General features: G+C 45.8%; 1 protein-coding gene across 1 annotated transcript; it reads right to left on the bottom strand.

The window, feature by feature from the left end:
- Positions 1 to 1,186: 1,186 nt before the first annotated feature.
- On the bottom strand, positions 1,187 to 9,501 carry WDR24 (WD repeat domain 24). Its single transcript, XM_063143033.1, has 9 exons — positions 8,661 to 9,501; positions 8,220 to 8,397; positions 7,086 to 7,767; positions 6,274 to 6,389; positions 5,072 to 5,193; positions 4,788 to 4,892; positions 4,341 to 4,678; positions 2,951 to 3,135; positions 1,187 to 1,737 (listed from the first exon to the last, which is right to left on the bottom strand). The coding sequence occupies exons 1-9, from the start codon at positions 9,139 to 9,141 to the stop codon at positions 1,569 to 1,571; spliced, it is 2,376 nt and encodes a 791-aa protein (XP_062999103.1). The 5' UTR covers positions 9,142 to 9,501; the 3' UTR covers positions 1,187 to 1,568.
- Between the last annotated feature and the right edge of the window lie 2,884 nt (positions 9,502 to 12,385).

The raw sequence follows: 12,385 nt of genomic DNA on the forward strand, positions 1-12,385 counted from the left end.
CTGTACACCACCACTTTCGTGCTAATTCAGTCTTTGGCAGCTGAAAAGATGCATTTACCATCTGGTGACAAGCCGTTAAGACACACAGATCATGATTTCAACACTGTCCATACATTTTAGGCAGTTGTCGCTATAATTTTCTCTTCTGTTCAAGCACAAACTTCCTTCTGTCAGCAAGCCATCAGGCCTCATTAACTGAACGGTGAAAAATATTTTTAAAAGATGAGACACATGTGACAGGATGAAGGAACAAAACATGCTTAACCTAGAGTGAAAGTGACTGAGGGAAGCAGCAGGTTTTTAAATACTGGAAACACGTTGGAGTACAATGATCTACCTTATTCACTGGGGATAAAAAAACCTAGCAGTGCTTCCAGATGAGCCTTTTATTGCACCATTGCCTTGCCTCACTCATGGAATTTTATGGTGGAGCAGACGACACTTGTAACTATGTTTTCCCACTGCTTCTTACATCATTTTTCTTTATCACAGAAAATCCACTAAGGAAGAAAAGGCATAATGGTTGCACAACGCCTTCTAGTGGTAGTGCTACGACTACGCCATCTGGAAGCACCCTAGGAATGTGATTCAGCAAGGCAATCCATATTCTGCCAGCTGAAAGTCACGCCACTTAAAAGATGGGCAAGTCTTCCCAGTTCCCTTTGCTGCACTACAAAAAACACACATGTGGGCAGAAAATGTTGCGACTTGCACATTCAGCAAACTAAATCACTGCTCACTCATCTCTTTATCTTTTTTTGGTCTTAATAATATAAAGATGATTAAAGCTGCAATCCTATGCACACTTACCTGGGAATAAACTCCCAATCATACTGATATGATTGTACTGCATAACCATTTTGTCCTTGAACAGCAGAGGGCCATTATGATTATCTTTGAGAACTCCAACTGCATTAAGACATTTTTATCAGTCTTCTACTTATCATGGAATCCTAAAACTGTTTTTTTTTAAAGTGTAATCTTCCCTCACTGATCAGTAATTTGTTTTTTGCATCTGGGAGCTAGAAATTAAGCTTCTGCTCAGAATTACCATACCAAGCACAGATTTGGGGAAGGATTTTCCTTTTTGAGGAAGGATTTCAGATGCTGATCCCTAGTCCACTACTTACCATTTAGGAGCATTTATACAAAAGCACTTGAGTACTCCATACAAAACAGCAAGTGGTAAAGTTCGCTTTGTTCTTTTAATTCAGTATAAAAATGGGTCAGAAGCACTTCGTTGCCATCTTGACCTTAAGAAGTAGGTTTGTGTAGAATCATGATAATAATAATAATAAAAAGTTTATACAGCTGTAAAAAAATAAATAAACGTGACCAGGTGAAGTTTTCCAGAAGAATCCCCTGAGTATTAGAAATTTCACCGCTTGTCGTGAAGCAAAGAAGGTACCTTCCCTTCAAAGCGTCCAACCCACTACACTCTCTCATGCAGCCGTCCAGGACAACAATAACGATGGCTTTAAAGCCTCCCACAAAGAAGCTTTCAGTGCCGGTTCTAAGCAGCCACTGGGCTGCGTTTTGCTTTCCAGCAGACACAGGTTCCCTTCGGTTCAGGTGTATTCGCAGAGGTGACCACATCCTGTAGGGCAATGAGAGCTGGTCTCCAGCCATTTCATGATGTGCTGCAGATGGCCTCCATGACTGCAGCCTTGACACCACACGAACAAGCCCTTCACCACATGGTGGCACACGGCGCACATGCTGGCACACTGCCGACACCTGAAAGAGAGCAAGGTTCAAATTCCCATACAGCCATGAAGCTCCCGGAGTGAACATGGGCCAGCCCTGCTCTCTCTGCCTCGTCTACCGTCAACACAGGGTGGTTGTGTGGCCGTCAGCTGAACAGGCCCCAGCTGAAATTAAATATCAAGTCAGGGTTTTTAACATATTGTTGGCGGCGCCATAGCGATCTGAGATGAAGGAAGTTCTTCTCAGGAATGGATAAGGTGGCTACTGGCAAGAGATATATTCTAGATCAGGACTGCACGATTTATAGCCTGTTGAACCCGAGGCACCACACCAGTCACGGATGGAAGCCCATCACAAGGAAACTCCATTTTTTACTGCCTCCCACTGTCGTCAAACATCACCGCAAGGGGGCGAGATCTCTTCTAAATTATATTCCAATTTTTTTTTTTTAAACAAATCTCTTCCAATTTTTTTTTTTAAACAAAGTCAAACTGTCTGGAAAGGATGCGCCACACACCAGTCACTGCACACTCTTTGGAACTGGGGCTGCCTTTTCCATTTTACAAGATATTAGACAACGTGGCATATTATGGTCTGGACTGATTCCATGGGCTCATCTCTGGATGGTGGTCAATATGTGAATAGTCCTACAGAGAGATGAAATGGATGCATTTCTAGCTTTTTGCTTGGTGCAGCTCAAACCTTAGCTGGGGCATTTGGGTGCCGCTGTAAAGACACCATTTCTAATAATAATAAAAATGTTACAAGTAATGCCCCTGTCCTCCCATGTCGTCTCCTCCGTCACCTTGCTACTGCTTTACCTCACTTTACCTAATGGTAAAGGTGCCTCACTTTACCTAATGGTAGGGCTGGCCAAGAGCACCGGAAGCTAGTTTCGGAAACAAGTTTCAGGAGCCAGCAGGAAGATTTGGGAAGGAAGATTGATCAGCAAATGTCTTTGCAAGTCATTACATGAGAGTGGGACCACAGCTTAGTAAAGCACATGTTTTTTGCGTGCAGCTTATGAGGTCAATCCCCAGAATCTATTTTAAAATGAACTTGGGTACCAATATTGGGAGCAACTTTTGCCTTTGACCTCAGGGAGCCATAGCCATGAAAATGGACAGTCCTGGGCTAGAAAGACCAATGGTCTGCCTCTGAATAAAGCTGCTTCATGTATTTACGATTTTCCGGTCTGTCACAAACTAAGGTCTGCCCCGTCCCTCTTTCACAAACTTCTCACCTGTCACAAATCCAGCCCTTGTTGCTCATAGGTCGTTTGCAATTGCTGCAATTGATGTGCAGCGTGGTGGACGCCTGATTGAGGCAGTTGATGGCTCTGCACGTGCTCAGTTTGATCACCTCGTTGGAGATGTTCCACAGCTGGAAGCGCTGCAGCAAGTCAATGTAGGATGTGTACCAGTGTTCCTGTGGAGTTTTAAGACACACACAAAATTGCATACCTGCCTCTCAACCTGTCTCGCTACTTAATTTTACTTGCTGGAATACATGTACCCCATCTTTTCATCTCAACAAATAGAGGCACTAAAGGCTATGGGCAACTTCTAAGAGAGGTGAAAAATGGAAAACAATATCCACAAGGATTATACTTCTTTGTAGATGAAAAATCTAAGTTAAACTGGCCCCTTCTTCATCTTGGCATGACCACCAGATGTATCCCTACATTTTGGGCCAATTCCACATAGCAAACTGTCACAAGCGTCAATGTGAAGAGCAGCTCTTTATTTCATTGATATGCTGCCCTTCTCCCATCACAGAATTCAAGGTGGAGTACAAAGGGGAGCCAGCCGGACTCTCATCCAAGCACTGACCAGATCCAGAAACGCATAGCTTCAGAAAGATGGCAGCATCATGTGTGTCAAGAACCTGCCCTGGGACCATGTTCATTCATTCATCCTCTCACTTACCTCCCATCTTACCCAAACTCTCTTCCTGACTGGTTAAGCAGTCAGAGATCATTCCCCCCCCCCCAAAAAAAAACCAAGAGTGCTACAGAGGTCTCTGTGGCATAAATCTCAAAACAATTGGTAAGCATGAGAAGTCCAAGATCTACCACAGTTCCTGCTTCTTAGAACTTTTCATTTCTCTGCTCTATAAAGAGGTGGAGTTTAAAACAAATAAGCAGGAGGGAGAGGACAGAGTGTTTTGCCATCACTGTGGTCCCCTGATGCCCACCCTGTCTTTTCCTGTGGAGGGGAAGAACAGAAGGGAAAGAAGCTGGGTTCTGCTCAGAATCTGGCAGGATTTACCCTTCCCAAACTACATATCCATGCCGGGGAGGGAGACTGAGCTGTTCGTATCCAGATTTGCTGCCCCCAAATTAAAAGGCTTTCACTATGTACAAAGGAATGTTTACCTCCCCGTCTTGGGCAGAGGCCATGGCAGTTCTGGTTCCAGAAAGAGAGAGGACAAGGCTTGCAAAAGTTACTGTTCCTTCTCCTCGCTCCTCTTACTGATTGCTCACTTGGAGAGGGCAGGAGAACAGGCAGCAATAGCCAGGAGCAGCAGCAGCAGCAGAATAGGAGGTTCCAGGGATTGGTATTAGGGGTATTGACCGTGGCAGCTGCCCAATGGCGACAGCTATCAACATGGCCCATAGCATTGGCAGGTACCTGTGCCTGGTCGTCAATCTCCTTCCGGATGCGATCCCCCAGCACAATCAGCACGGACACAGCCATCTGCACATCCCCCTGCTCAGCATAGAAGAGCAGCATGTCACGGACAATGGAGCTGAAGAAGTCGGCAGGCAGGCGGTTCTCATACAGAGAGTGAGAGATGGAGATGAGAGAGAAAGATTCCACAGGCGTCAGGGAAACAGTCTCTGCCTCGTTGCCGCTGACGTGGGGGGAGTCTGCTTTGTCCTGCAGGTGGTCCAGTGCAGATGGGTTGTCCACAATCTCATGACGCAAAGGAAAGGCCTCCTGGGGAAGGATGTACTCTTGCTCCTCAGCTGTAAGAAGGCATAGACTGAGAGTGAAGGCAGGCAGGGAAAGATCTAGAAACTTCAGCACAGGAAGGCAAGCAGAAAGGGCCAACAGTGACCCAGGGAACACACTCACTGTGGGGGTTTTCGTGGTCCATCATGTACAGGTCATCTTCATCTCCTTCCACATCCCCAAGGAGATAATCTGCAGGGACATCACTGCCTTCAGTCTCTTCATTCTCTAAACATCCATGAGAAAAAATGGAGAAGCAGAGAAGAAAGACTGAAATTAGTCTTAAAGGTAAGTGAAATGCTTCTTAAAGGTAAATAAGTAGATAGGAAGGTGTGTGTGTGTGTGTGTGTGTGTGTAGGGCTGGATGAGTAGGTGTGTGTGTGTTACTTTTCCACCTCTGTTCTCACCATCGTTATTGATCAGGGTAGAAGAAGAGTCCATGAGAATGTTTTCAGGGCGGCTCTCTCCCTTGTTCCGCTCCAGCCTTGACTCACTGCCTATCCCAGAGGGAATATCTTTCAAGTTAAAGCTGGGAGAGAAACATAGATCTGTGTTAAATCCTAGTAAAATCTGGTGCATATGTCCTTCCTCCCAGCTTCCTTTCTACCTCCTTTCACCCATGTTCCCACTACCTGTAATTTCTGGCAACCAAACAAAATCCTGCATCATTTTTATTTCAACTTTTCTCTTTGCTCAAGCCACCTTGTGTTACACGTCAGCACATATAGAGGGATCAGTAATATTTTTGGGCTTATCAGCAGGGTGTATTTTTTCTGCTTAGACATCTGCCCTCTTTCCAAGAGCGCTTACAAACAAGATCATTCTCTGAAGGACCCACTGGCTGTGCCTACTTGCTGAAACTGGAAATCCCAATGTAAACAATGTGATCCCAAAAATAGCTAGTGCAGACACGTGCAAGAAAAGAAATTTGGGGACTGGGAGGAACCAATGAGAGAGGATTCAAAATTTACATTAAAAACCCGATCCTCAAGTTCTCGTAACTCTTGTATTTGCCCTCTAGCCTCATCAAGGTGACACTTTCCCTCCCACTCCCCCAAATCTGTAGCTATAACCCAGCACTTTCTTCCACATAGTTTTGCATTCCCCTCATTATTCAAGTGCTGAAGCAGAGATTTTCCCCTCACGCCTAACTCTCTATCTTGGGACCATCATGGGGATCTATGCATATATGCCTGAGCTCATGCACAAGAGACATTTCGAGATGCCAGAAAAAAAGTAGCAATACAGATATTAAAGTCTGAACTATCTCATAGTTAATAACAAGAACTCCTGTATACACCCACCCACACATAAGTGGAAATGCAATCCTTCACACTGTTATCCAGACAAATCCCCTCCCTAGTCCAAATGGCACTGGTCTGTGTAAATGCAATGTCTCACATGGCTTACGTGTCAGCCCACCTGCATTAGCCCATAGTCTACACCAGTTTCCCCCTAATTCTGGTGCCCTCCAGATGTGTTGGACCAATCTTCTCCAGCCAGCATCAGAAGGACACCAATTGGTGAAGGCTGGTCTACATTATATTACCCATCTCACAACCATGCCAAGCTCTAGAATGCTGAACCCTTTTAGGCGTTTTGTTTTTACCTATTCATGAGTGGAAGGCTGGAGCTACTCTTTCCTATGCTGTGATTTAAGTTTGAAGTGGGCATGGTGCTAGGACTAGAGTAAATAATCCGGAGCATTGTCCACGTCTGGGCAACCTGGCAAACAAGACAAAGAACAGAAAGGGTTAACAATCAGCAGCCATGTTTTGCAGCTAAGGAAAAGAAATGAAGGCAACTGTGACCATAAGGAACGAGCTCTTGAGCTAGTGGCCGCCGTAAAAAAAAGTCACAGGTCTTGGGGAAGAGGGGAAATGGGCTGGACACAAGCCTGCTTTCGGCTCCATAAAACAGTGAACTCCTAGCTCTCTGTCATGGATTCCAGGGCTGGGACGTAGTTTAATGCGGGACCTGGAGTGTGCACGCTCAGGTTTCAAAGCCTTCTTCAGCCAAAGACATACACAATATCAGCCCCTACAATTGGCAGGAAATATGACTCCTCTGAATTGGTCAGGCCTCTTATCAAAAATACTAGGAGTCTGGATTTCTGCTCTTGCCTGTTCAACGAAGCTAACCCTTCTGCTTGCAGCACTTCAGGGTGTAACTCAAGCCCTTCCTCTGACTTCATCTCAAGCCTCCAGCTTCAGCAGAACGGATTTCAGGTAACCCAGGTTCAAACACCCACGCTCCAGGCCTGGATTAAAATCTGGCAACCCACAACTCTGGCTCGTTGTGATACTCCCCTCCCAGATGCTCACAGTGAGGGAGGGGTAAGTAGACTGTGCCCTTCTCTCCTAATTCCCTAAAGCATATGAGTATAAGAACAAGAACTACTGGAAGGGACGGAGCCCTTACCTGGTTGCGTTTGAGCTCTTTGGCTACTTGGGCATTATGGTCACACAGCTCCGCCAGCGGTCTCCCCGTCAGCACGTACTGCTTGGCGGTTCGCACGAACCAGTCCATGCTACCAGCATCACATTCTGTGTCTGCTTCAAAGACGCTTAGGGCGCTGGAAGAAGAGATGAACTCAAACTGCTCCGTGGGGTCTAGCTTGCGCTTGAAGAAGATAGGGTGGCGCCGGTCCCCGATGTAGGGCTTACGGTTAGAATCAGAAGAGATGAGGCTCTCCTTGGCAGCGAAAGCCAGGTCCCCGAAGAGACTGTAGCAAAGCCCTTCAGGGTTAGCCCGGTCAATAGGCTGGCTGGCATCCTTGAAGATATGCTGGTAAAGGGTGCTATCCTTGGAGCCGGACAGGAGGAAATAAGGATCATGGAGATGACGCCACACGATCCCCGTGGTGACATCTTTGTGCTCCTCAAACATGGCCGAGGGGATGAAAGGGCGCCGTATGTCCCACACGTAGATGTTGTGGTCCACCATCATAGAGCACGTGGCAATGTGGTGCTTGCATTCCGGGCGCCACTTGACCCTTGCCACAGAGGCTATTGTCTGCACACAGTAGATCTCTTTGGCCCGGTTGGTGTTCATGTCCCAAACCTTCACCATCTTGTCTCGACCCCCTGTTGCCAACCAGCCCCTAGTGGAAGAGTAGCAAAGAGAAGCTGAAGGGGCAGGTAACTGTTCAATAACTACCACCACTGGTCTTATACACTGCTTCATGCATAAAAGTTATCAATTCACAATTCTGCTAAAGGCTTAGAATCCTCAGAGGGTTTACAGAGATGCTTCCATTGACTCTTGAGATGTGATGGTTGAGCACACAGCCCAACCCTTGCTCTTGCAGACTCGTTTCTTCCCTATACTGCATTCATTCACACGACAACATCCCCATTCTGTAGTTTCTAGCCGGAATCTATTTCCAATTCAGGAAAAGAAATTGTGCTACAGAGTAAAGCACACACATTCTTGGAATTTTTTAAAGCTTAACTTTCAGGGACTGTTTTCTTACGAAGTCAGAAGGTGCCAGGAGAACAAAAAGAGGAAATAGAGAAGGGAGAAAGCTTTAGTTCAGAATCCCTCTGCCCATACCTGTCCTCTGGATGCCAATCGCAACAGAATACAGGCCCATTGTGGGCTGTGAACATCCTCTCATAGCGGTCAGGCCGGCGGATGTCCCACAGCTGAACGTTACCATTCTCAAAGGTTGCAGCAAAGGTAAAGTAATCACGTATACTGAACTGGACGTCACGAACGCTTTCTGACTGACCTGAAGGAGAATGCAACAGACAGCATGATCAGGAATTATTGTAACAACTGTTTTGTAAAAAACAACAACACACATTCTAAAAATAATTCATTTTATTTTTATTAACCCTGCATTATAGTGGTCTATCCTCAAGGTTATTTGAAAGAGTGAACGAGGTCTGCATCAGAGAGTGGGGAAGAGAGAATAGAAGCCTTTTAACTAGGTGGAATTGGCCATTGCTTATAATGAAAGAGCCAGCCACAAGTCTAGAAATGAGTTGTTACCTGAGAATGTGCTAACAGAATCTTTCTTGCGCAAGTCAAAACATTTCATGTAGCCATCCTGGGAACCACTGAGAAGCATATACACCTCTGTGGGGTGGAAGCACACTTTGTTAACTGTTCGTTTGTGCTCGGTGAAAAGCTGGTCCTGTTTGTTACGGGATGGCTTGCCAAGGTTCCAGGTCACCACGACGCCATTGGTGGCTGCTGTGGCCAGCAAGTTCTCATCCATCTGGTGCCACACCACATCGGCACAGCTGAAGTTCAGAGATGGCTTGCGGCCCACACGCAAGTTCAGCTTCTCCACAAACTGATCTTCTTCTATGGAGTAGATCTTAAAGATGTTGCGCCCAGCAACCACTACCTGGGCAGCATCACGACACACGCTAATGGCATTAGCAGGGGCATCCAGGTGGCAGAACATGGTCCGTCCAGTGATGGTATTGCCACCAAGGGCAGTGGTCACCCTTGCCATTTTCTCCATGACTGTCTTCTAAGGGTCTCCCTGTATTGGCAAGGTTTCTCCCAATGACCACAGAGCAAGTGTTTCTACAGCGATACCTTGAAGCACACCATTACAAAATGGCTGGCTGCTTATTATTACAACCCAGCACTTCAGATAAGCTTCTGCCCAAATATGGGCATCATCTTAATGCAAGCAAAAACCATCATTTTATCACACAAAGCAGATGCTACAGCTATGGAGTTAGTTACAACCACTTCAAATATGCATGTAGAGTTTATTCAGCAATCATTGAAATCTCTTTTTCCTCTTAATTCAAGTAAAGTCTTGGGGGAAAAAACCCTCTCCCTTTGCAGGAAAACTTCTGATTGAAGAAATTCAGCACCATTCTGTAACACAAGAGAAAATCATTCAGGAAAGACGCAAAGTTACACAACACATGTAAGGAGTGAGAAAATCTCTCTGATCATTTGACTCTGAAACAAGAACAGTGACCATCATCACAGTTTTGGTATTTGTTTCTAAGTACACAATTGCGTAAAAGGTGAAACACCACTAAAACACTCCTTAGTGATGAGCACTTAAAATTGGGCTGTAAACTAGTCGATTTATCACCTCAAGCTTCAGCTGATTATGTAGCATGCGTTTGGATCAGTTTTAATATGTGGGATTGAAAATTAAAGGCACATATTTATTTTAGAAGCTACTTGCTTCTGAAGGGGTTATGCAACAGGGAGTCAAAACAAAATATCAGGGATAGCCTCTTTCTTTCTAACAGTGGCAGATTTTGTACGTTAAATTGTAACTCATACCAAATCAAGTGCTCAAAAAGGCACATATATTGAGGTATTGGTAATCAGGTTTCTTTAAATGTAATTTATTATTACACTGATTCACTGCTTAATCAACTTTAAAAAAAGCTGGTTAAGACATCTGTGTCTCCCCTTGTCAAAATATCTTAATAGATATTTGACAAGTCATTTGACAGCTGGTACTAGATTTGTTATCTTTGCTTAGCTACAAAGCTTACCAGTCACTTACAATGTCTTAGCTAAGAATTGTTGTTGCTAAACAAACACGAGATAATCTCAAAGGGCATGATGATACAATGCGATAAGAACAGAAGCAACAATGGAGACCACCCGATCTTTATATTTTAACCTTAAAGAAGCCGGGGCAAGGGTCTTGCCACCACCCCCTCCCATTCCCATGCCATTTTAGACACTTCCCGTGCCATTTCTCCAATCCAAATCCTCACTCCATCCTGAAACTGCGATTAGCCCCACTGGGAAAACAAATAGGCACTAAAAGCTGTTGCCGGCACATCCGCTTCTTGGTCAGTCCTTGTCAAAACCCCAACATCAAGGAGAGGATTGTTATTCTGCTTGAATTAAAACCTATCATCATCATCAGCAATTAATTAAGGGTAACCTTGTGAATGCAATGCATTCACTCTTCAGGTAGCTTTCTTTAAACTCCATTCACCTCCTTTCTACCCATGTGGCTTCCTTTTTATAGATAGTTAAGGTAGGTTGCATTCCTATGCACATTTAAGGCAGAAAAAAGTCCTACAACTCCCAGCATCCCCTGGTGGCAGGATACTGGGAGTTGTAGGACTTATTTCTGTCTAAACTTGCATAGGATTGCACCCTCAGATACTAAAACACCCTTCCCTAAAATGTAATGGGCTACCGCAGCCATCCCTGACCTGATGCCCTCCAGATGTTTTGGAGTACAACTCGCAGCATTCCCATCCATTGGCTGGGGATGATGGAAGAAGTAGTCCAATACCATTATTATTATTATTTATTTATTTATTTATATAGCACCATCAATGTACATGGTGCTGTACAGAGTAAAACAGTAAATAGCAAGACCCTACCAGGTTGGGGAAGGAGCAGAACTACAGTTCCCATCACCAAACCATTGGCCATGCTGGCTGGGGATGATGGGAGTTGTAGTCCTAAACCTCTGGAGGGCATTAGGCTTCTAAAGGCTATACTAAAAAAAAAAAAAATGTTCCCGGGGCTCACCTCTCGCCGTGTGATGGGTTGTGTAGGGAGCACCCGGCTGTGCTTATAATCAGCAGTTGGGAGTGAGAAAAGGCGCGCTCTGCACATGCTCAGAAGCGCTGTGGCATTCCTTCACAGGGAGAAGAACCCCTTAGAATAATAAATTAAAAAAAAGAATAAATTTGAAAAGGACACCCCAGGAATCAAACGGTTCGGGAACTCCCTTCCTCCCCCACCCACATACCCAATTCTTCCGCCTCGGGCCTAGCGAGGCCTGGCTTTTCCAACTCCAGCGAGCGGGAGGGGAGGGAGCGCTGAGGTAAAATTTGACGGCACCTCACCTGGCGGCGGCGGCAAAAGCGGAGGGAAGCAGCCAGGTAACGCCGGGCAGCACTAGCACTCCAGGTCGCTGCAGGCCCTCAGTCACTCTTCCGCCGCGGAAACCCGGCCCCTCTCGCTCGCCCGGCCCCTTCCGCCACCGGCCAAAGCCGCTCCGCCCTCGCCCGGTCGCCGAAGAACCGGGTGGCTCGGCCTTGCCAGGCCCGGGGGGCTGTGGTTGTTTTAACACAGCAAACCCCTTAACCTCCCCCCCTCCCACGGCCTTCCCATTGTTTTCCTGCCCAATTTCGCCTCCGGGGTCTGCCCCACTCCCCACCCCTCAGCCATTCTCCCCTTCCCCCTCTTTCCTCAACCCTAACACGGGTTGACTGGTGCTTATTTTGTCGTCGTTCCCCTCTCCCAGATATTACCTACACAGTAAAATGAGTTACGCGCAATCACGTGTATGCATCGTTCCCTTGAAGGAGAACAAGTGGTGTTCCGCGCGTTCTGCAAGAGAAGCCCTGTTGCATGGGAATGGGAGGGGGTGGTGGCAAGACCCTTGCCCTGTTGCGTTCACGCAGGTATTATAGCCATCCTTTCCAGAGCGTTAGTCGTGTTAAGTCGATTGCAGCAAAACCAACGCGGAGTCAAGATTTAGGACACAATCCTATGTTTAGACACACACACACAAAAAGTCCTACAACTCCCATCATGTTGGTTGGTGCGTGCTGGGAATTTTAAGGCTCCCCCCCCCCCTGTCTAAACGTGCATAGATTTGCTCCTTTGGGGCACAATCTTATTTATTTATTTATTTATTTATTTATTTATTTATTATTATATATTATTTATTTATATAGCACCATCAGTGTACATGGTGCTGTACAGAGTAAAACAGTAAATAGCAAGACTCTGCCACATAGGCTTACATTCTA

The sequence above is a fragment of the Elgaria multicarinata genome, chromosome 17, assembly GCF_023053635.1.
Source record: "Elgaria multicarinata webbii isolate HBS135686 ecotype San Diego chromosome 17, rElgMul1.1.pri, whole genome shotgun sequence".
Lineage (NCBI taxonomy): Eukaryota > Metazoa > Chordata > Lepidosauria > Squamata > Anguidae > Elgaria > Elgaria multicarinata.